Source organism: Penaeus japonicus, unplaced genomic scaffold (genome assembly GCF_977035675.1).
Source record: "Penaeus japonicus unplaced genomic scaffold, GWHDUDI00000001_assembly GWHDUDI00000040, whole genome shotgun sequence".
NCBI lineage: Eukaryota > Metazoa > Arthropoda > Malacostraca > Decapoda > Penaeidae > Penaeus > Penaeus japonicus.
In genome coordinates this window covers 16,053,371-16,078,370 of record NW_028234442.1, presented here as the reverse complement: position 1 = coordinate 16,078,370, position 25,000 = coordinate 16,053,371, and the positions used below count along the sequence as shown (strand labels likewise).

At 39.7% G+C, this 25,000-nt stretch overlaps 1 protein-coding gene across 1 annotated transcript in view; it reads right to left on the bottom strand.

Annotated features, from left to right (window-relative positions):
- Positions 1–25,000, bottom strand: part of LOC122254047 (uncharacterized) — a 125,217-nt gene that overhangs the window by 1,650 nt on the left and 98,567 nt on the right. The window contains exons 48-84 of the mRNA XM_086534057.1: positions 23,695–23,840; positions 23,340–23,447; positions 22,793–22,930; positions 22,379–22,514; positions 22,122–22,242; positions 21,645–21,902; positions 20,764–20,887; positions 20,018–20,208; positions 19,589–19,727; positions 19,092–19,200; positions 18,254–18,349; positions 17,242–17,355; positions 16,916–16,981; positions 16,473–16,671; positions 16,091–16,303; positions 15,319–15,493; positions 14,659–14,757; positions 14,298–14,466; positions 13,988–14,114; positions 13,455–13,627; positions 12,879–13,018; positions 12,380–12,510; positions 11,966–12,113; positions 11,092–11,204; positions 10,406–10,624; positions 9,866–10,046; positions 9,312–9,424; positions 8,586–8,733; positions 7,877–7,909; positions 5,398–5,499; positions 4,710–4,948; positions 3,796–3,919; positions 3,217–3,465; positions 2,391–2,539; positions 1,723–1,905; positions 729–831; positions 1–27 (exon numbers count right to left, since the gene is read on the bottom strand). The exon at positions 1–27 is cut by the window's left edge and continues 105 nt beyond it. Coding sequence (XP_086390183.1) covers positions 1–27; positions 729–831; positions 1,723–1,905; positions 2,391–2,539; positions 3,217–3,465; positions 3,796–3,919; positions 4,710–4,948; positions 5,398–5,499; positions 7,877–7,909; positions 8,586–8,733; positions 9,312–9,424; positions 9,866–10,046; positions 10,406–10,624; positions 11,092–11,204; positions 11,966–12,113; positions 12,380–12,510; positions 12,879–13,018; positions 13,455–13,627; positions 13,988–14,114; positions 14,298–14,466; positions 14,659–14,757; positions 15,319–15,493; positions 16,091–16,303; positions 16,473–16,671; positions 16,916–16,981; positions 17,242–17,355; positions 18,254–18,349; positions 19,092–19,200; positions 19,589–19,727; positions 20,018–20,208; positions 20,764–20,887; positions 21,645–21,902; positions 22,122–22,242; positions 22,379–22,514; positions 22,793–22,930; positions 23,340–23,447; positions 23,695–23,840 — 5,303 coding nt within the window. The remainder of the gene's footprint in view (positions 28–728; positions 832–1,722; positions 1,906–2,390; positions 2,540–3,216; positions 3,466–3,795; positions 3,920–4,709; positions 4,949–5,397; positions 5,500–7,876; positions 7,910–8,585; positions 8,734–9,311; positions 9,425–9,865; positions 10,047–10,405; positions 10,625–11,091; positions 11,205–11,965; positions 12,114–12,379; positions 12,511–12,878; positions 13,019–13,454; positions 13,628–13,987; positions 14,115–14,297; positions 14,467–14,658; positions 14,758–15,318; positions 15,494–16,090; positions 16,304–16,472; positions 16,672–16,915; positions 16,982–17,241; positions 17,356–18,253; positions 18,350–19,091; positions 19,201–19,588; positions 19,728–20,017; positions 20,209–20,763; positions 20,888–21,644; positions 21,903–22,121; positions 22,243–22,378; positions 22,515–22,792; positions 22,931–23,339; positions 23,448–23,694; positions 23,841–25,000) is intronic.

Sequence of the window (25,000 nt, the reverse complement as noted above, 5' to 3'; positions counted from 1 at the left end):
CGCCACCAGGGAGAGGTGGTGCTGTTCCTGAGGCGTGGAGACAATAATAAAAAAAGGTCTTAATTTCGTATCTTATTACTATCACGTCCGTTATTTTTTTTATGAGTTTCGGTTGTGATGATGTCGATTTTCAATTAATTTTCTCTTGGTTATTGATTGATGTCGTGAGATCATTGTCTTACCTTGTTGTGATTTCGTAGAATTAAAACAGAGAGCGATTTTGCAAAAGGGAAATACACGACGAATAAAAATAAATAAAAATGACGTGAACTAAATGGTCTCAGATGATGGCCCAGTGGCAGAGCAAAGTGGCACAGTTAAGTGGCGGAATCTAATGGTTGGGACAAGTGGTAGGATTATCCAGGTGGCAGGTAAAGTGGCAGGATTAAGTGTCGGGAATAACTGGTAGGGTCAATTAGCAGAGTCAAGTGGCTAGGTGTAGTGGGTAGGAAGAAGTGGGTAGAGTTAGATGACAGGTTCAAGTTCCTAAACCAAGTGGCAGGGTTAAGTGGCAGGCCTAAATGACATTATTAAGTGACAAGATCAAATAACAAGGTTAAGTAATCAGACCTAAAAGTTAGATCGAATGGCTAGATCAAGTAGCAAGAACAAATAGCAATCCAGGTGGTAGAGAGGCATATGACAAAGTTAAGGGACAAGTAAAAAAAGTGAAATCAAGTGACAAGGTCAAGTAGCGAAGGCGTCGGTGGGAAAAGGGTTAGTCTTACCTTGAGTAGGACTTCATTGAACTGTCCTCTTAGGTAGTCAATGATGACTGGCAAATCTTCTATATCTTTCGACTTGACGCGGATTGTGTACTTGTCGCCGAGTCTGATGAAAGGGGAAACATCAGTAGATAGATTGGTAAATAGATACGTAAATATATATATAAATTAAAAAATCGATTGATAAATGAAACTGAGATAGATAAATATGTAAAATTTGATAGATGACATAAAAATAATATAGATAAATACGCAAAACACGGATAGATAAAACATATAAGTGAGATAGATAAATATATATAGATCAAATAGATAAAAAAAACTAAATAGATAAGTAAACAAAATATAGATAGATAAAAATTGAGTTCAATACCAAGGTAAATTAACATAATTGCCTATTTGTTTGTGTAACTATGAAACTGAAATTAACTATATATATAAAAAAGTTACTATATATCAGTGTCAGTTATTGCAACATAAACTAAAATTTCTGTATCGATTGTTGAACCAGAAACCAAAATCTAGATATGAGTTATTGCTTCTGAAATTAAGATGTAACAAAATTTGTTATACCTCGATGGTTTTGAATTAAAAGAAAAAAATGTGAAAAGAAAGAAAGAATGAAAGATAGAAAGAATAAATAAACGAAAAAGAAAGAGAAAGAATGAGAGAGAGAGAAAAGAAAAATGAAAAAAAGAGACAAAAAGAAAACATACACACACACACACACACACACACACACACACACACACACACACACACACACACACACACACACACACACGCACGCACGCACGCACACACACACGCACACACACACACACACATATATATATATATATATATATATATATATAAATATATATATATACATATATATATATATATATATGTATATATATATATATATATATATATATATATATATATATATATATATATATATATATATATATATATATAACAAAAAGGACCACGAAGATGAGAATCCCCTTACTTGTACTTGAGGTAATGCGGTGACCCCATGCACACGAGATAACCATTGACCATAATAGCCATTCGGTGTGAGAGGTAATTGACCTCGTCCATGGAGTGTGACGTGAGCAAGACAGTGCGTCCATCTTGGGTCACACTCTGGACTGCGCGCCACACTATTCGCCGAGAAGCTGGGTCCATTCCCCTGTGTAGGAAGAGGAGCATTAGGTCAAGGTCACAAGGTCACAGTTAGAGGGGTTCGAAATTTTGTTTCGAGTTTGGGGGAGACTGGTATAGTTTTTTTTTATCTCTCTGTATGGCGAGATTATTTATAGGGTCGATGAATACGGGTAGTCTGTTGCTATGTTTCGTCCTTTGATGAAAAAAGGATTTGTAAAAAAATATATATATATGTACTTTGTGTTCAATTCTGAGCTAGTAGCCATACGTTAACCGCACCCAAGACACAAATTTCTGTAGTATATTTATAAAAAAAATACATATCAAATCTAAAGCCCCCTCACATATATCAATGAATATACTGATTAATATAAAGTGTCAGTGAAGAAAATGAAACCCGTTTCGTGCACATCACCTTCACAATCAGAAAGCCATAGAAGATATCTCAAAAACTAAAACCACAGACTTATAGGATTCCACATCTCGTAATAACACGATCGTCTGACTCACGTGGTGGGTTCGTCCAGCAGCACCAGCGGAGGGTTGCCGATGAGTGCCTGGGCCAGAGACACCTTCCTCATGGTGCCACCGGACAGATAGCGGATGTAGCTGTGCTCGTGGTTGCTCAGGCCGAGTTGCTTGATGGCGCGGTCCACGTTCTGAGGGCGAGGGGATGAAGGGAAAATTCGATGGTGTGAAATGTGGTGAAAAAAAGGTGTTTTCTCGTGGTTTCATGGATGTTCTTTTTAGAATGGATGGAATGTGGAGGTCTGATGAAATTTACGGGTGTCAAAAAAGAAAGAAATAAATGAAAGGGAAAAAAAGAGAGAAAAGGAAATTGAAAAATAAATAAAAATGAAAAAAAGAAACATAAATAAAGAAAAAAAGAAAGAAAAGGAAATTGAAAAATAAATAAAAATGAAAAAAAGAAACATAAATAAAGAAAAAAAGAAAAATATCAAGAAAGAAATGAAAGAATAAAGGGAATAAGAGAGAAAAAATAAACTGAAAAAGAAAGAAAAAGCGAAAAAATAAACTGAAAAAGAAAGAAAAAGCGAAAAAATAAACTGAAAAAGAAATAAAAGCGAAAAAATAAACTGAAAAGAAAGAAAAAGCGAAAAAATAAACTGAAAAAGAAAGAAAAAAATAGAAAAGGAAAGAAAAAGAAAAACAAGAAAGAAAAAGAAAGAAAGAAAGAAAGGAAAACAGAGTACAGAATGCCTCCCTTGAGCTCCTTCCACTCATGGATCATGAACCAAAACACAGACGAGAGAGCAACCCATCCCGCCATGCCGCGCCTGGCACCGGCACTCGGGGCGGCGGCGGCAGCGCTTACCTCAGCGAGCTCGTCATCCCTGAAGCCCCTGACGAGAGCCATGATGAAGAGCGCCTCGCGGGGCGTGATGTTGGGGTCCAGGGGGTCGTTCTGGGGGCAGTAGCTCATCACGGGGCGGGGCAGCGCCAGGGCCTCGTCCAGGGCGATGCCGTTGATCAGGATCTGGCCGCGGGAGGGTCGAAGGTCACCGGTCAGGCAGCGGAAGGTGGTCGTCTTGCCCGCGCCGTTGAGACCCAGGAGGCTGAAGCACTGGAGGGAGGGAGAGGCGAGAGGGCGAGAGCGTTAGGGCGGCGACGGAGTGAGTGTTGCAACCACACCTCTGCGTGAGTGCGGAAATGCATTCGTGGAAACAAACCTACGTAGCAATATCGTAGCAATATCGCTGCTTGCTTACCCATCACCCCACGCTCGACAAAAGACCAAAACGAATCATAAATAGATACCACCGTTGGCAAAACAACAAAGCAAACCATAGAACCCCACCCACCAAAAAAAAGTGATTCTTTTTTATTTTAAAAATGAAATTAAAAAAAAATACAAACAAAATATCTAAAATGAATAAAAGAAAACTTGACCTACCTCGCCCCTCTTGAGAGCCAGGTAGAGGCTGCTGACGGCTGTGGTGGGCGGCGAGGCGTAGTCGCGTCCCAGACCCACCATCCTCAGGACCGTGTCGTAGAGGGACGCCCCGCCACACTGGATCCTTGAGTGCATAGGAAAAAAATCCTTGAGTTTAAGAGGTAAAATTCGTGTTAGAATTCAAGCTTGGAATGTGGTAGTTATTAAGACAAAGAGGAGGAGAGGGGGAGAGGGAAGAGGAAAAAGAGAGAGAGAGAGAGAGAGAGAGAGAGAGAGAGAGAGAGAGAGAGAGAGAGAGAGAGAGAGAGAGAGAGAGAGAGAGAGAGAGAGAGAGGGAAGGGAAGGGAGAGGGAGGGGAAAGGGAGGGGAGAGGGAGAGAGATAGAGAGGGGGAGAGGGGGAGGAAGAGAGAGGGAGGGAGAGAGAGAGACAGATAGGGAGAGAGGGAATGAGAGATAGAGATGAACTTTCTATCGACTAATCTTCTCTCTTTATTCCAGATGATTTAGGGTCTTATATCCAGTTTTTTACTGTTTAGTTGTTTGAAACTTTTGTAAAAATACATTCACTGACAAATTCTGAGCACAGTGACAAGGGATCTTACTCCCTCGATGAAGAAAAAAAGTGGCTATAAGATTGAACACCATCCCTATTTTTGTTGTTATGTTAATACATCAGTAATAAGTTCATAAGTTAATAAAAATAAAATGGTTATCCCTCGAATGAAACAACAGAAAACAAAATGGAAATCGAGGAGTGTGACGAGCATCCGGAATTCTCGCTCTTCCAGGCTCCCTCGAAGAAGAAGAAGAAGAAGAAGAAGGAGAAGAAGAAGAAGAAGAAAAAGAGATAACCCCATCGCACGACATGATACAAAACAGGAAGGAAGTCTATGAGAGCGACGCGAGGTCTTACTTGATCCTCTCGGCAGCAACATCCTTGTCCTCCTCAGCTCCCGCGGTGACCTTGGGAGCTGAAGGGGCGGGGCGTGACAGCGGCTCCACGCAGGTATTCCACCCGTGCAGCAAGATCACGCCCAACACCGCCCACACAGCGAGGGCCAAGTAGTGGATGCCCAGCCCGCCCTGCATCGACGGGTCCCATGAGAACGGAGACGTGTAGATATCGATGTCGAAGCGCGCCATGATGGAGGTCTGGACCGGGGCGAAAGAACAACGGAAGTTAAGGTCTATTTTCAAGACAGGTATAAATGGCCTATACTGATATATATATAAATATATATATATATATATATATATATATATATATATATATATATATATATATATATATGTGTGTGTGTGTGTGTGTGTGTGTGTGTGTGTGTGTGTGTGTGTGTGTATCAGTTTTGTCTATGTACCTATTACTAAATTGACCATATGCAATATTTGGGCAATAAGAGCGAAATAAAAGACGTGACGCTCCATTCAAAAAAAGTTTTTAATCGGGTAAAGAATAAGAAAAAAAAGAAAAAAAAAGAAAACGAACTTCCAAAAGAGCTACGAAGCATCACGATTTTAATTAAATTCGTTCCTCCTGTATCATTACTTTCACCACACGGAACTCACGTACAAAAAAAAAGGACACCAAAGGACACACGTACCTTGGTATAGGACACGGACAGGCTCTTGATCCCGCTAGCAAATGTAAATGGCGGGAAAATCAGGAACAGGTACTTGATCACACTCTCCATCTCGTTCAGAACCTGTTGAACGAATGTCAGCTGAGTGAGACAACGAGCGATACAACGAAGCGAAAGGGTCTTGGAATGAAGGTTGATGGTGAAGTGACACCGATGATGGTGAAGATATGGTGATGATTATTTTTTTGATAGAGTAAGACGGAAATATATATATATATATATATATATATATATATATATATATATATATATATATATATAATGATTAATATTGGTATCTCTGAGAACGGAGAATAGTAATGGGCAAGCAATTCTTCTTCAGAGTTGATGATTATGTAATACTCAATCGTCCATGTTATTATCAGGATTTAAATGAGATAAAGAATGTCGCGATCATAACAATGCAACAAGGACGGCACTTATTATAGAACTCAACCGTTTTATCAAATAAAGTGTTTCCGATATGGTAGCAAATTGTCTATGAAACTAATATAGTACAGTCAATATCGAACATATTCTAATGTTATTCTGACTGTAAGTGTACAGCTAAGGGGCTACATGATAAAATACCACCAACCCCATATAACAACATTACTATAATGAGGACGCCATATACATACACACCAAAGAACACCACGTGCGAATTATAAAAAATAATTCTAATCAATATCCAAAGAGGGTATATATTGAGTAGACGATCTCAGGTATACTAAGAAGGGTATTAACTGTATTAAAAAGATATTAATTACAGGTTACTCAGATAGCTTCTACAGCAGATCATTATAATGAAAGATACGTTGCACAGAAGGAATGCACTATCCTGAAGCAACAAGCAACTGAACATGCATAATGAAAACAGGCATCTACGCGGTATGTTATACATTCATGCGTTCAGACAGACACACATATATAACCTCCATTTGTAGATTCATTCATAGCTTCTCTTGTCTTGTTAATTTGCAATTTCGATTTTTTTAAAAATAATTTTTACGCCTTTTGATATTCATGGATCCAATAACATATATTCATGACCATACGTACTTTGCATTGTAATTTTCTATAGCAAAACTATTCTCAAAGTATTTTTATGTCGTTTGCATTTGTCTGACAGTGAATATTATTCGTAAAGAAAAAAATCCAAACCTATTTTAAAAGATTTTTCGATTGTATATTCTTACGTTTTATACCTGTGGCAGTAAATTTAATCTGACTTGTCTTTATGATCATCCTTGTCATTACCATTATCATTATCATTTCTATTATATCTATTATTATCCTTATTATTATTACTATCATAATCATTATGATCATCATCATTATCATTGCTGCAAATATCATTATTACCATTATCATCATCGTTATTATTATTACTATCATTATTATTATAATTATCATTCTATTACTATTATTATAATCATCATTCTATTATTATTATTATTATTATTATTATTATTATCATTATTATTATCATCATCATTGTCATCAAACTATTATTATTACCATCATCACCATCGTTATTGCTATTGACATTACTATTATACATATTCAAATAATTAATTTTGTGATTATCATTTTTTTTTTAATCACGAGTGAAAATTATCATATTGTTTCATGGCTGTGTCTTACCGGTCCATTCTCGAGCGATAGAATCAATAACGAAATGTAAAATAAAACATGTAATCATTTAAAGATATATAGCATGAGTGCAAGCAAGGCGGTCATTAACATACACACATACACACACACACACACACACACACACACACACACACACACACACACACACACACACACTCACACACATATACACACACACACACACACACACACACACACACACACACACACACACACACACACACACACACACACACACACACACACACACACACACACACACACATTCCCAAATTCACGAGCATGGTTAGTAGGCCTAAGACTAAAATCAAGTTATTTCGATCAAACTCGAAAGGAAAAGACACAAGCTCTGCTAGTGGAATCTAGGAGAGAAAAATAACATTGTCTATAATACAAGCTGAGACTGGAGAGAAGTATTGGTTACTCATGGGCACTTTGGTTACTCATGGGCACATAGGTTACTCATGGGCACATAGGTTACTCATGAGCACATTGGTTACTCATGGGTAGTTTAGTTACTCATGGACACATTGGTTACTCATGGGCACTTTGGTTATTTGGTTATTCATGGGCACATAGGTTACTCATGAGCACATTGCTTACTCATGGGTAGTTTAGTTACTCATGGACACATTGGTTACTCATGAGCACATTGGTTACTCGTAGGCACATAGGCCACTCATGAGCACATTGCTTACTCATGGGTAGTTTAGTTACTCATTGACACATTGGTTACTCATGGGCACTTTGGTTACTCATGGGCACAGGCAGAGGGGCGGGCGCTGAGATCAAAGTTACTCACGAGAATACTGGATCCTATGTCATAGTTGTGTTCCTGGAGGGAATGGGGGGCGGGATGAGTTACGTGATATTGGAAGAAACAGATTCATTGGACAGATAAACGAAAACAGTTCCCTTATTCATATGAATTGTTTGGAGTGAATGAAATAAAATAGATTACTGAAAGGTTAAAATATACATATATAAATAAATAGTGATGAAAAAAAAACACAATAAGTAACTGAGAATTAAATACTAACATTTCAAATAATTGAGAAAAGGAAAGTTTAATAATAAAACAAATTTCCAATTCCAAAATTAAAATCTTCAAACAGGACAAGAAATACAAACCTAGTTAACGTGTGTTCAAAGATGAAACGAAACACACAGTCACAATGAAAAAAAATCCATTTTGATTTTACAGCCTAACCTAACCTAATTCGAAACGAATCTTAATAATCTTAATTACTGTGGCTGTCTTTCATTCCATTCCAACAAAACTTCCTAGATCAATATTCTGATTATATTTCATTCCACAGATCAATATTCTAGAAAAAAAGAAAATAAGAAAAACAGAAAAAAAAAACTTATCCAAACATTATAAAGAAACATCAAACAACCCAACGAACTTTTATAAATCCCCTTCTCGACAAACATCCTCGATCGATCACTTAAAATCAATCATTAAACACAAGCGACGCAAAGACAGACAGACACAGCAATTGACCTACCTTGACCCAAGTGTAGACCTCGCACACGATCAGGAGAAGGGTAGAAATGAGGCCGACGCTGAAGGTGCCGCAGAAGAAAGTGAACACGGCACCTGTTTCGGACCGGAAGAGCCCCTCCGTCAGGTAATATATCGGCAGGATGCTGAGGCTGCGAGAAGAGAAGGGGATTTTGGAAGCATGTCTTTTAGGTGTTGGTTTGTTTTGTTTTGTCTTATAAGGGCTGTTTGTTATTTATTATTCTATAATTATTATTTTATTATTATTATTTATTATTTTACTATTATTATTATTATCTATTATTTTACTATTATTATTATTATCTATTATTTTATTACCGTCATTATTATCTATTATCTTATTATTATTCAATATTTTATTATTATTACTTATCATTCTATTACTATTATTTATTATGTTTACTTCATTATTCCTTATTTTATCATTATCATCTATCATTTTATTATTATTATTAGTATTTATTCTATAATCATCATCATTATCATAGTTATCATTATCATAATCATCATCATCATCATAGTTATCATTAACATAATAATCATCAACACTATCATTACTACTATCATTATGAAACTAACATCATTATCACAATCATCCTCATCATTATAACTCTCATTTTATCATCATCATCATCATCATCATCACCATCACCACCATCACCATCACCATCACTATCACCATCAGTAAACAGCGAGCCATAACACCCACCCATACAGCACAGCGAGCAGGAAAAATGCGCCCAGGTTGCTGTGGGTCACGAACTGTTGCTGGTTGAAAATGACAAGAACAACGACAGTGAGGAAGATGTTGATCAGCAGGATCTGTGGAAGGAGAATGAGGGTGAGTTCCCTTTGTTGAGGTATTTGTGCGTATTAGGGTTTTAATTAAAAGTCTGGGTTTATTGTTCTCATTAAGCGTATTAATTTGAAGAAGATAATCCGTCCATGATATCGTTAGCAAAGAAATAAATAGATTAAAAAAAATAATTATAATAAATAATAATAATAAGTCGTGAATCCTTAAAAAAATTCCCAATGATTTAATGATGAGTAAATATGAGTAGATTCAATAACGCTGTTACAATATAAAATAACAACAACACAGAAGCCAACCCTCCATCAAAGATAAACTACGCAAAAAAGAAAAAACAAATCTAAATCCACGAATCTCCAAATAAAACACCAAACAACCTGTACCCCGACCCTTCCCCCCCTCCCCCTCCCGCCTCCTCCCACCCCCTACCCCCTCTCCCAACAACCCACCGAAACATCCCAGATCATGTTGGCGATCCAGTAGGTGTTCCTCGAGACTCCGGCGACGTAGAGGACTCGGCGCTCGTCCCTGGCTCGCTCGCCCACCACGTAGCCGGCGGTGCTCGAGCAGACCACCGTCAGCGCCACCAGGATAAGGAGGCCGATCCCGAGGTCCGCCACGTGCTGCTGTCTGTAGGGGAGAGGCCCCGTGAAAAGGGGGCGAGGGATAGAGATAAAAAAATTCTTTGGCGTACTGAGGGGAAAAATAAAAGAACATTGAAAAGCATCCTCTGATATTGAAAACATTTCTTTGACACAAAAACACAATCGCATGACATCATGAATGTATTGAAATATCGATCATGATTTACACTTGTATCCATTAATCTGAAAATAAATTACATTTCAATATCGAAATACCAAAAAATAGTAACCGCAGATCTATAAACGATAATACCACGAGACTAACACACACATACACATACACATAAACACACACACACACACAAACAAACAAAGACAACAATACCAAACGAAAGCGCCACTCACAGCGAGATGCTGTTTAGACTATATTTGGAAAACTTGATCGGATTATTAACAGTGGTGATCTTGTACTGGCTCCCGAGAAGTCTGCTGAAGCGGGCGTTCGTCAGGGCGTTGAGGTAGGCGGGAAGGGCGTGGTAACCGGAGTTGTCGTACCACACGGTGACTCCTGGGTTGCCGGCGGGGGTGCGGGGGTCCTGCACACCGAGGCTCAGACCTCCGTACCTGAAGGAGGGGGCGAAGGGGAGGGGCAAAGAGAGGTGAGGGAGTGTGTATTCATAGTCCTTTGTAGCTTTTTTTATTTTTAGGGCGAACTAAAATAGAGAATATGATGAATATGATTGAAGTTGGTAAGTCGGATATTTATTCATTTATTTAGTCATATTTTTTTTAGCAATGTCAGTCAACAGCGAGCTATCATATCAATGCGGAATTTGCTTTTGAAATCGATCATAAACCTTTGGAGTCAGACCTCCAATTAAGGTCAATCAGCTTATCGGAACCTGAATATTGTTTTCATATTGCGTAAATTTAAATAATCTAATTTCCATCAGTCTGGATAGTAATTTCAGGCGGACAACAAGTATCATTATTACCATCATTGTTACCTTGCAATAAATCCATATAAAATAAGTGAGTTTAATCAATGATTTATCTTATTATAAATCGAAAGATCATGCACGGCCCTTTACCTGTTTTGGACATGTTTCCAACGTGTTCCCAAGATCCAGTCATTGAGGCTGGGTTGGTTAGTGACGTCCACCGAACAAAGGTCGCCACTGCATTTACATAGAGACTTCGTGGTCTGCGGAAGGAATTAGAACATTTATGAGGAATAGATGGATGAATCTATACCACATATATACGAGTATATATATAGTACACATACACACACACACACACACACACACACACACACACACACACACACACACACACACACACACACACACACACACACATATATATATATATATATATATACATATATATATATATATATATATATATATATATATATATATATATATATATATATATAAACACAAGCACGCAGGCATATATATATATATATATATATATATATATATATATATATATATATATATATATATATATATATATATATATATATAAACACAAGCACGCAGGCATATATATATATACATATATATATATATATGATTATATATATATATTACACACATATATATATATATATATATATATATTAATAACACAGAAAGACCTTCCAGTGTTATTAATTCTGTTATGTGCACGTTACTGTGTTTTTTGTGATATATATATATATATATAAACAAGCACGCAGCATATATAATATATAAACACAAGCACGCAGGCATATATATATATATATATATATATATATATATATATATATATATATATATATTATAAATATATACATACATAATACACACACAAACATATAAGCATATGCGCATAGAATATACAGTGCACTCCACATACAATACATTCTAAAACTCAGCCTTGATTTCCAGACGTTCTACATCAAAGCTAGCACATCCCACACAATATACTTACATCGCTTGAGATATTACACTGCGGTAAACCAGGGTTGGTGTCCGCCACGTTTGCAGGGCAGGTGGACCACTGGCCTGTGCTGCCGCTGGTGCCCAGTGTCAGTTGCAGGAACTCTTCTCCCAGAGGTCCAAGGACTGGGTCAAGTTCCCTAGAAAATTATATGGTATTTTAGTATTCATATTTTGAACATATTAAATGCACGATTGTCATAGAAGCGATGGGATATTGTGGGTCATATGGGAGGATATCATAGGTCATGTGAGAGAGACATCACAGGTCATATGAAAAAGGACATCATAGACCATGAGGGAGAGGATATCGGGGGTTATATGAGGGGGGGGGGGTCATAGGTCATGTGAGAGAAGACGTCATAGGTCATGTACCAAGACCACACCGACAGCAAAGACAACGAACCTGATGAAGGAGGTGGATGGCGGAGAATACATATGTGGATTCAATTCCAAGGGCAAAGTGGTCTCGAAGGCAGGGCGGCACCAGGACCCCAACATGGCGAGGCAGATGAACACTAACGGCAACACGAACATCTGAAAAACACGTAATTAGAGGTAAGAATGCATCACTGATTGTCGTCTAAATTGTAAGTAGAGAATGGGACGTGGTCTTTGTCCCATTGCAGTTCGTAATATAGTCTTGTTTATCTATATCCATCTTACTTATCTGTTTACGCAAGGTATTGACTGTTAGTACATGATTTGACATGGTTTCCGTCCTATTACAGTTGGTAATATAGCCTTACTTATCTATATAAATCCATTACTTATCTTTATCCATACGCAAATTACACGGAACTTGACATGGTTTGCGTCCTATTACAGTGCTTAACACAGCCTTTTTCTTTAGTGAATAGTGTTTTTTTTCTGCAAGTAGGACGTTTCCCCATTCAAAACCCTACCTGGACGTAGAAGACCCAGTCTCGGCCGTGGTGGAGGAGGCGCTTGAACAGGAGAGCCATTAGCCGCTGGAAGGAGAGCATGACACCCGTACGAGGAGCCAGAGGCCGGAAGTTGAACAGGTCACGCAGGTTCTCCTCCTCTGCAATACCGCTCACGTCAGTTAACGATCTCGTTCTTAACTATACCATGGTGTCTATAATCAACAGGTCTTTCATCCAGCATGCTTATCAATATAAACATCGTATCATGATGGTTATAACTACTAGGCCTTACATCCAGCATGATTACTGATATAACCATCGTTCTGTATATGAGCTGTCCACGATCTGCAAGAGGACTAACAGACCCACTATTGCTATTTATTTAGGCTATTCTTTGGAACTATGTTTTCCGATACATCGCAATGGTATTGTTTATTTCTGAGATGACAGGTGTCTGTGCGTGTGCGAGTGTGTGTGTGTGTGTGTGTGTGTGTGTGTGTGTGTGTGTGTGTGTGTGTGTGTGTGTGTGTGTGTGTGTGTGTGTGTGTGTGTGTGTGTGTGTTTGTTTCAGCGGCATTTGTGTTTCGCACTTACTCTGAGGCTCGTCCTCGAGGGACGCCCTTGAATGCGCCAGACTCTCGGACTCGATGGCGTTGATAGCGTTGAGGGCAATGATGACGTCCTCGAGATTCGTGGGTCGAACCTCCATGGACGCGAACCCCAGTTCCTCCAACTTGCTCTCCAGTTCGCCGAACAATTCTGGCAGTCTGGAATCAGAATCCGGTTCCGCATGTTTATTAGGAAGGTGACGAGGTTTGTGTATCTTTCTATCTAGTGTGTGTTAAAGAAATGTCGTAACAGGAAGGACTCCATGAGTTTAGGATCCTTACGCCGAGAAAGAAAAGCGGGACACTACAGAACCCCATTAGCATAGCCATCTAATTTTAAGAAATTCCAGAAATTCCTAACATTTTCTGAAATCGGCATTTTAAAACCATATTTCATACTTTATTTAATCAGACTCAAGAAACCAACTTTAGGCTTCATTTGTTCCGCGCCGACGGTATCGAAGGGGCAAAGGGGGACACCGATGACTGTGGTAAGGTCATCAACTGTTCTTTATTTACCTGTTCTCGTTGCCCTGGCCGTCACTCATGGGGACTGAGTACGTAACCTCCGCATTGATGACTTCCAGAAGGCGGGTATTCGGAGCATACTTCTTGGCCAGCTCGAGCACTGCATCAGTCTTGGCAACTTAGAGAGGGTAGAAAGGGTCTTTTATTAGTGGATTTAACGATTAAAACTTAGATTAAACGTGATTGAACACTAAGGAGGTCTCAACTTCACAACAAAAGGTGTGATTTGTTTATGATCCACAATGGACAGAGCGCGTTGGAAGGTTAAACTCGCGCCAAGAACTTAATCTTCTTAACTCACACTGGAAGGTGACATCCAAGGGAAGGAAAGACCCATCCTTGCCAAGCTTGCCCTTGTATTGCCCTTCCTCGCTCTCATCATAGATACGTCTGTTACTAAGCGTGATACTATAACCAGAACCATATTCGGACTTGAGGGCGAGGGGCGATCCGACACACAATAGTTTGCCCTGAAAAGTGAAAATTACGTTTTCTTTAGCAATACACAGTTTATTTCAGAGACCTATAAATAACGTTTGCTTATCAGTAAAGTATCTTTCGAACCATACTTTCCCTTTACAAACGGAAATATACCTATGACCATCAACAGATATCCTGGCAGTAAATTCTTTGATATCCCAATTAAACCGTTAGAAAGCGACCTGATGCAAGATGGCCACACGGTCAGCCAGGGTCTCAGCTTCGTCCAAGTGGTGCGTGGTGAGCAAAATGGTCCTACCGCTGCGATGGTTGCTGATCACCTGCGAAAATGCGTAATCGTGAGTTTATATTTATCATTCTGACAGGTAATCTATGTTCTTTCGAGTAGTAATAATTCATCTAATAAGGTAAGACTTTACGTGAAGACTAAACCTGCTCAAATGAATGTCTATGTTTGCTAGGATGAGCCTACGTATAGATATATAGCTAAGATAAATATCTATTCTTAAGTACGTTCTTTTTCTACCTAGCATCCTTTAGGGGTGGGGCAGAATTACGCCTTCTCAGAACCAATTGAAGAACATGTTTTATTTTTCTGAATTACGTCTCATGTAAGCAAAATTATGAGGAAAAAAACACAACTGGCAAATTCATTTTTTTTCAGAACGAAAAATATATCCCTTATGTCTCCTGTGAGCAAAATTATGAGGGAAAACAAGCAAACAAACAACAGGTTAATCCATCTTTCCCAGAACAAAACAACAAAATTCGTGTTTCCTGAATAACGTCTCCTGTAAGCAAAATAACGAAGAAAAATAAAACTGACAAAAATCAATCTTTCTCCGAACGAAACAAATCACAGTCAGTCTCCCTTTCCTGACCTCCCACATCGCCGCCCTCGCAGCTGGGTCAACGCCCGACGTCGGCTCATCCAGGATAACCAGCTTGGATCCTCCGACGAAGGCAATGGACATGCACAGGCGTCGACGAAGACCCTCCGACAGCTGGCGTCCGAGGTGGTCGCGGTGGTCGTACAGGCCCATGTTGATCAACGTCCTGCAAGAGGTGAAGGAAGGGTGAAGGGTCATGCAGAAGAGAGGTATGGATGAGGCTGAATATCTTAAAAGCGTGAGGGCTGCATTTGACGCGTTGCAATGGTACTCTTCGTCGGAATTACATGTCATTTCCGACGAAAATAAATAACCACCTGCGTTGTTAAGCTGTTCAGTCTTATTTCATAAAAGAACTTCCTGAGAGGTCATGTCATTTAGTATAAGGTCTAAGGAGTGCTTATGGTGTCAGGTGCTGATGTTTCGACACCAAGAACGATTATATAATTTTTTTTCGTCATAGATCACATATTTGAGTTAAAATTACGTAAGAAAAAGGAGTGAAACACAATAAGGGGGACTCTAAATCGTGACGTTTCGAGTGAGACTAAAGTGGTCTGTTGCTAATACCGAGGAAGAGCAATAGTCTTACTAGGTCACGGTTTGATATTTCCTCATTTCACACACGTTTACTACTCTGACAAATACTCGTTTGCACATCGCCTCTAGTGAATCAGAAAAAAACAGCAACGCGGTAATGAGTAAATACATTGTCTTTTTCATGAATATAACCTATTGTGTTCATAAATTCCTAATTACTCACGAGTTGACCTCCGCGTCGGTCTGATCAGCTGCGGTGCCCTTCAGTTGGGTGTAATAGACGAGTGTCTCCCGCACCGTCATCAGTGGGAAGAGGACGGCCTTCTGGGGACACATGCCCATCAGCTTCCTCGCCTTGTCCCAGGAGGTGCGGATGTCGTGGCCGTACACGGAAATGTTGCCCGCGGTTTGGCGCAGCTCCCGAGTGATCATGGAGCTGTCGAGGAAAGAAATTGGTTTTATTCTTCGCTTGCGGCTGGGACCTAAGTTATCACATTAGAAAATTTCTTTAAAAAAATCTAATACCCTTTTATAGCCGAATTAGAAGAAAAAAAACATATTCGAAAGTAGAAAAAAATAGCATTTCCATCACGCAAGAAACTCACATGATGGTCGTTTTGCCCGCGCCGTTGTGGCCGAGGAGTGCCATGATCTGACCCTCGTAGAGCTCGAGGTTGAGGTTGTCCACCGCCACCTTGGAGGCCCCGCGGTTCTCGTAGATCCTTCGAAGGCCCACGATGCTCAGGCCCTTCTTGAAGCTCTGCTTGAGGCCGGGGTCGACGTCCAAAGGATGGACTGTGTCCTCTGCAAGCGGGACAGGGAAGGTGACACGGAAACTCTACTTTGCTTTCGCTTGTTAGTGTTTGATTCACGGCAAGATGCTTGATGGGAAAACAAATGTTTAAATAAGAATGGAAGAGAAATCACTTTATGCAACTTTAGGCCTACACTTATTTGTTAAGTATTAGAACTTACTAATAACATGTTATATAAGTTACAGGATAGGACACGCCACTGTACTATGTAACGCGTAAACACCATATCTTACTTTTCTTGAATCCCGGTTCAGTATCAGCTGGTGCAACTTTGCTTTGAGAGCAGCTACAGCAGGCGACTAGCAGGAAAGCAGAGATAGTTAGTTGGGTTAGAAGAACAAGCTTTTATAGAAACACAGGCAGTAGAAAGCAGTTACGTCTTTAGTTATATTAGTCCAACAGAAGTTCATACACCAGCAGCCATATCCCATCTGCAATAAACAACCCCAAATCATAACAGACTCTTGCACGAATCTTGCAAAGCAACCCCAAACATGCGGAAAAAAAAAACAGAAACAGAAACAAAAACAAAACACAATGCCTGCCCCCCATGATCTACCATGGAAAATATTGAAGGTAAAATCGTTGGAGCGCTTGAGAGTCGCCTTGTCCGAGAAGGAAGGCTGGTGAAGGAGCTGCGGACGCCCCCCCGTCGCCAGGGACCGGAGGGTGCCTGGAAGGAGCAGGCACTCGAGGATCAATCAAGGGTTGTCAATGTTGATTTATATACACGTTCGTGATGATACTAATGGTGATGGTAACAGTAATGTTATTAAGTGATGGCAGTGATGGTGATGACAATTATGATAAGATGATGATTATGATTATGATAAAGGTAATGATGATCAGATGTTGATGATAATGATGATAATAATGAAGACAATGATGATAATAAAGATGATAATAATGATAATAATAATTATTATGATTATCATCATAATAATGATAATAATAACAATATGTTAATTATAATAAAAACAGAAACACAAATAAATACGAAAATAATGACCATTATAATAATCATGATGATAATAATAATAACACTGAAATGGTAACTAAAGGTCATAGTTCAATAATGAATATAATCATTAAAACATGCTCCGAGGATCATTAAAAGTCCTCCGAGTATTTTTCACTCACCTGTTAGTTTGCAATAATCGCTTGTATGTTCTAATTTCCCTGCCAAGTGTCTTCATGTTTGTCATATACTTCTTTTTTTATCTATTTTTGAAAGCAAAATAATATTCGCATACTCTCATGCGTACACTCACTCACTCACTCACTCACACTCTCACACACACACAAAAAAAAGAGAAAAAAAGAAGAAGTAAAAATGCACACGGAAAGCCCTTTCCCCCCAAAACCATCATACAATGAACACAACAAACACACAAACAAACAAATAACACAACTATTTCACTGCAATACCTCCCACATTTAATATCACAGAATTCCCCCAACACTATTTCTCAACAACACTTAATCATCACAGAATAAGCAAATACTCAATGGACTCTATTCTACATTTCTCACTATACCTCACACCACAGAATGACGCTCACTATACTCACCATTCTTCAAGCATGAGATGATGACAGCAAGCAGAAAGAAGATAAGTGTGTCACTCAGCAGCATCACTATAGCTAATCCCAGAGTCATGTCCGTGTCTGGGAAATATTAAGATCTGATATAAAATAGATATAAAGATGTAAAGAAAAATATATTGTTTGGGTAAAAGGGTAGAATTATTTGACCTGATATGTGACGTCGAAGGTTCATCTGAGGTCAAAGTTCATCTTCTAAATGCGTGGCGATAGTGTTTATGTAATTAATCTATTATATCGGAATTCATGTTATTAATTTCGTCAATGGTCATCTCATAAATCTATGACGTCATGACTCCTTTATTAATGCATGATGTTAGAATTTATCTGATCAGTTCATGACGTCAGAGTTCATCTCATTAATCTATATGACGTCACATTTTTTCACTAATCCGCGTAGTCAGATTTCAGCTCATAAATCTATGACCTCAGGACTTATCTCATCAATTCATCTCATAAACCCATATGGCATCACAGCTCATTTAATTAATCCATGACGCCAGGAGTCACCTTATCTATCTATTATGTCAGGACTCATTTTACCAATCTATGACGTCAGAACACGTCTTATCAATTCCTGACTTCATATATCATCTCATCAATCTATGACGTCAGAACACATCTTATCAATTCATGACGTCATATATCATCTCATCAATCTATGACGTCAGAACACATCTTATCAATTCATAACATCTAAGATCACCTCATCAATCTATGACGTCAGAACTTATCAATCCAGCTACGTCAGAAATCATTCACATCATATCCACTGAAGTTGTCACTCCTTCCCGCGCTAACTCACCCCTTAGAGGCGGAGTCCACATATTGCCGAAACTCGCTCCGACCTGAAGTAACTCGTACTGGCATATGATTCGGAACCCGAAGCCAAAAGCCGACGGAGGTAACAAACACTGGAAGAGAGGGAATCAGGGTGAGTATTGGTGAGTATTGGTGAGTATTGGTGAGTATTGGCGAGTATTGGTGAGTATGGTGAGTAGTAAGGGGATGGTGATGTACGTTTTGGTCGTGAATTTGGTGATTTGAGATGTAATGGATGGTGTTTCGCTCTTACCTCCACTTTCTCCATCCCCATATTCATTCCCGCTTCCATTCCCACCTCCACCTTCCCCCACTTCCACTCGAGCCCGACCTCCCTCACCCAACCACCACCATCTACCCACTTTCACCCCCACCACCAACCCACTTCCACCCCCACCTCCACCCACTATCCACTTCTACCTCCATCCCTCCACCCACCACCCACCTCCACACACACCCAAACCAGCACCAGTCACCCACCGAGATGAGAATGGTGTACAGGGGCGTGTGAGCTTGCACGACGGAGATGCTGATGAAGGGGACGTTGAACACCAGCAGAGCCATCACGCCCACGAAGACGCCCAAGACAGACCCGGGGACGATGCACGACACCAGGTAACTGTGGGAGAGAGGGGCGTGTCTTAGGGACGCGTCTTTAGCTTCTGTGTCGTGTGTGTTGACTATAGGACTATATTTGTGGCTATATCTATCCATCTCCTATCTTTATAGCCTTGCATACGCATACATACATACATACACACACACACACACGCACACGCACACACACACACACACACACACACACACACACACACGCACACACACACCCACACCCACACACACAAACACACACACACAACACACCCACACACACCAAGACCCTCCCTCCTTCCCAACGCCCCAACTCACCAGAAGGACACGACGCTAACGCCGTAGCTGAGCAGGAACGCGAGCAGGACGCCATACTCGGCCTTGGGTTGGAGGTTGCCGAACTTGATGAGCAGTGCGAGGATCACCAGTAGCGTCACCATCAGGAGGAGGGAGAAGAACAGCCAGGCCAGCAGGTCCACCCACGACCGCAGGCCCATCACCTCTTGTATCTGTTGAGGAATGGGTGGTTGTAACTTTTTTTTTTATCTATGATTTATTTGGAAAGCTTCGATTAATTGATGTGATAGGTATATATGTATAGTATTTTTTTTTTTTTTTTGGGGGGGGGGAGTTCTGTCACCTAATGGACCACAAACAGGGCAACACGGAGTAAAGAACAGACCAAAGTAAAAGACATACTAAAGAACATTAAAAAGAAGTGATGATGGACAGGACAAGTCCGTCGAAGACAAGACAAGTTAACAAATAAATCAACGGATTGCAGAATAGGCAACACCAGGAGACCAAGGACAAGACCAAAGACAAATCCAAGGACAAGATACCCCAATGGAATAACGAAACTCAAGGAACAAACGGCAAACAGAAGACACAAAACCGCAATAGCTGACCAAGAAAGGAATGACCTCCATAGACCACCATCTCCCAGAGAGAATAACAAAATAAAACCCACATACACACAAAAAACAAAACAAAAAAACAACACATAAATCCCTAAAGGACACACACACAAAACACAACATGCGCGCGTCCTTCTCTCATCTCACCTGTTTGTTCCTGGACTGCCGTTCCTGTATGAGGTGTCGAATAAGGAACACGACGTAGACGGTGAAGACCACGAAGGAAAAGACCAAACTCATGACAGGGGATTCGTTCATCATCACGAGGAATCTGAAAGGGGAGAGCAAAGCGAACGTGTACATGTATCTCTATCAATATCTATATATCGTTGTATCTACCTATCTATTTATCTATGTATTTATTAATCTGTTTATCTATTTATTTGTCTGTCTAGCTTTGTGTCTATCTATAATGATATCTATTTATTCAACTATCTATATATCGATTTATCTATCTAGTTTTCTATTCATCTATTTAGCTATCAAGCTTTTTATGTATTCATATTGATATTTATCCGTATATCTGTCTATCTACTTAACTATCTATCTATTTATATATCTCTACAAATCTATTTATATATTTAACTGTCTATCTATCATTCTGTCAACCTACTATCTATCTATCTATCTATCTGTCTACCTACCTACTATTTATTTATCTATCTATCCATTCATGTATCCGTCTATCTATCTATCTATCTATCTATCTATATATATATATATACATATATATACATATATATATATATATATATATACATATATATATATATATATATATATACATATATATATATATATATATATATATATATATATATATATATAGATATATATATATATAAATTTATTCATCCATCTGTTTATTTCTGTGTAAGTGTCAATTACATACTTTCAGCATTTGGACAAAGAACACTAGCTACGGAAAATAAACTAGCAACAGGAATAATACAAACTAAATTAACTAACAATCAATCCAATAAATAATAAATGACCAACGAAAAACAAACAACAACAAGAATACTAACTCATCCTTTTCATAACACGGGTAAGGCTGTTGCTTGGTGTATACGGGTAGGTTCAGCAAGGCGTTTATCTCCTCGTCACTCAAACTCGTCGCCGCTTGCCTCTTCGCTCTTGATATCATCTCCGCGTCTCCGGAAGGGCTGTTGGTCCTGTACTGGAGTTTGAGAATGGCGTTGTCCATCATCTCCTGCAGTAGGAGGAAGCCCTGGTGGTACCGCATGTGCACCGCCATGTTGGAGTAAGGTCCCGGTCGCCAGAATCTGGTAGCGAGAGAGAGAGAGAGTTATGGATGGTAGTTAGTGTAAGGATTGAGTTTTGAATTGGTTCGTTTGTTTTGATGTGCTGTCTGTTTCCGAGATGAGTTAATACAATTTGTTGTATGTGATGTACTTATGAGAGGAGGATTACGTGTATTGCCTCGTGTGTTTTGATTTCGTCGAGTATCTATGAGTTTTTTTTATGTGGCTCAGTCTACTGACCTCGGTCCCAGGTTGAATGTTGATGGCGTTTTCTCGTAGTCAACCCTTATGGAATACTTGAGCTTCGTTGGAATCGCCTCTTCCGTGTCCCCCGTCTTCCCTACGCCCTCGAACACAACACCTTGACAAGTAGAACGATTTAGAAAAAAATAGATGAAATAGATAAATACAGGACTTCCCTTTTCATGGCAGAACCTCGACTTAGTAAACGTAACACTCGTAAAATACTTTTGAGAAATTTCGATTGATTATCTCACCCGCAAGGAACCCGAAGGAGTCCACTACCAAGTTGGCTTCCTTAAGCATTTCGTGTTCGTTGGGCACGGCATGGAACCTCTGCAGATTCATGCAGGACATGAGCTTCTCCCCGACGTCCAGGATATCAGGGAACTCCTGTTAAAAGATTATTGTTTGTGGTTAGTGGTTAGATCGGTGGCCTCTCTCTCTCTCTCTCTCTCTCTCTCTCTCTCTCTCTCTCTCTCTCTCTCTCTCTCCCTTTTACCCTCACCCTCACCCTCTCCCTCTCCCTCCCTCTCTCTGCGTGCACGTCTACATATAAATACAAAAAGAGAGATGGACAGAAAAAAACAAACAGAGACACGAACAAGCCCCTCCCCCCCAAAAAAAAAAAAAAAAAAAAAAAAAAAAAAAACCAAAGAATCGCAACTGACCGTGACCAAGTTGATAGCCTCCTGGAGCCGCATTGACTTTTGGTCGAGGTCACCTTCTGCAGGAAGAACCAAAGCCTCCGGGAGGAATTGTTGCATCATCCCCTTCACCCAAGGTATCGAGAGGGTGTCCTCCAGTTTCTGCGGAGAGATTATGCCGTTATTCTTGTTTCTAAGGAATGTTTTTTTTCCCGTATACAGTCTTCCCTCCTTTATTTTGGTTTCGGGACATGCGAGGATGGAACGCATTCGAGTATAAAGAAAATGGGGGCGAAAAGAAAGAAAGAAAAGGAAAAATTAAAATTAAAAATACGCCGCGGAATGTCGAGAGAAAAAAAAGCACTACGCAATACTTAAGTAGAATAGAAGCAAAGAAAACTATGATGAAGCAGAAAACGAAGAAAACAAAAGAAATCGGAGCGACATAAAAGGAAATATGGGAAGGAATTAATAAAGATCCAAGCATGATAAAAGGAAAATATGAATAAAACAACATTATATAATCAGATATACGAAAAGGGGGCATGGAAAAAGGGTACAATAGGCCTACCTGGAGGTCTTCAGCCTTGAAATTGAGACTGGTCAGGTTCTTCGTGCCTTCTCGAAGCTTCCTGAGCGCCGTCTGCTGTCGCGCTACATTTGCGAAGGTCTCGTTGGCCTAAAAAAGAGCATCCCTTTTCGTTACTTTAAATAAATCATTGAAAAGATCGTAACGCCACAGGATTATTATTGCAAACTCGTATGAAACCTTCTCAAAAACACTTAAGATATATTAGAACAAACACTTCAAACCCGGATAATTCCATCACTCAACATCCAACCTGACGTTCAAAAATTCCAACGGTCATAAATACTTCCCTCTCTCTAATTAATCCCACTCGCGTAATGTATAACCTATAACCTACCTGGGTGATGATCTTGCGTGTGATGGCGTTATCGGGTGTGTAATAGATCTTGCCGATGAGCAACGGTTTAACGAAATGCAAGATCACTTTCCCGCCTGGAAGAGTCTCGAGTTCTTCGTAAAGCTTCGTGCAGATGTTGGTGGAATCTGTTTTTATATGAATGAAGATTGTTAGTGTGGTTCAATAGTTTTTTTGTCTTTTTTTGGTTAATTACTTTTATGAAAAATTTGTTACTGAAAATAATTTTTTATGCATTTAAGAATTGCAAAAAAAAAAATAACCTACATAAAAATAATAATTTATAAAATCCAAAAATAAAATAATAATTAATAACTATAAAAAAATCACACCCCAAAAACCCCCAAAACCCCAATCTCAACCCACAAACACATAAAAAAACCCCCACCCTCATGTCGATTAACCCAACATAGACCTACATGACAGATCTCTCCCACCCTCAATTTATCAAACCCCAAAATAACCTACATACAATCCCCCACCCCATACGACAACCCAAAAAACCTACATGAAGATCTCTCCCCCCCCTCATTCATCAACCCAACATAACCCACAAAGATCTCTCCCGCCCTCATGTCGATTAACCCAACATAGACCTACATGACAGATCTCTCCCACCCTCATATCGATCAACCCAACATAGACCTACATGACAGATCTCTCCTACCCTCATACCGATCAACCCAACATAGACCTACATGACAGATCTCTCCCGCCCTCATATCGATCAACCCAACATAGACCTACATGACAGATCTCTCCTACCCTCATGTCTATCAACCCAACATAGACCTACATGACAGATCTCTCCCACCCTCATGTCGATCAACCCAACATAGACCTACATGACAGATCTCTCCCACCCTCATATCGATCAACCCAACATAGACCTACATGACAGATCTCTCCCACCCTCATATCGATCAACCCAACATAGACCTACATGACAGATCTCTCCCACCCTCATGCCGATCAACCCAACATAGACCTACATGACAGATCTCTCCCGCCCTCATATCGATCAACCCAACATAGACCTACATGACAGATCTCTCCTACCCTCATACCGATCAACCCAACATAGACCTACATGACAGATCTCTCCCACCCTCATGTCGATCAACCCAACATAGACCTACATGACAGATCTCTCCCACCCTCATATCGATCAACCCAACATAGACCTACATGACAGATCTCTCCTACCCTCATACCGATCAACCCAACATAGACCTACATGGCAGATCCCTCCCACCCTCATGTCGATCAACCCATCATAGACCTACAT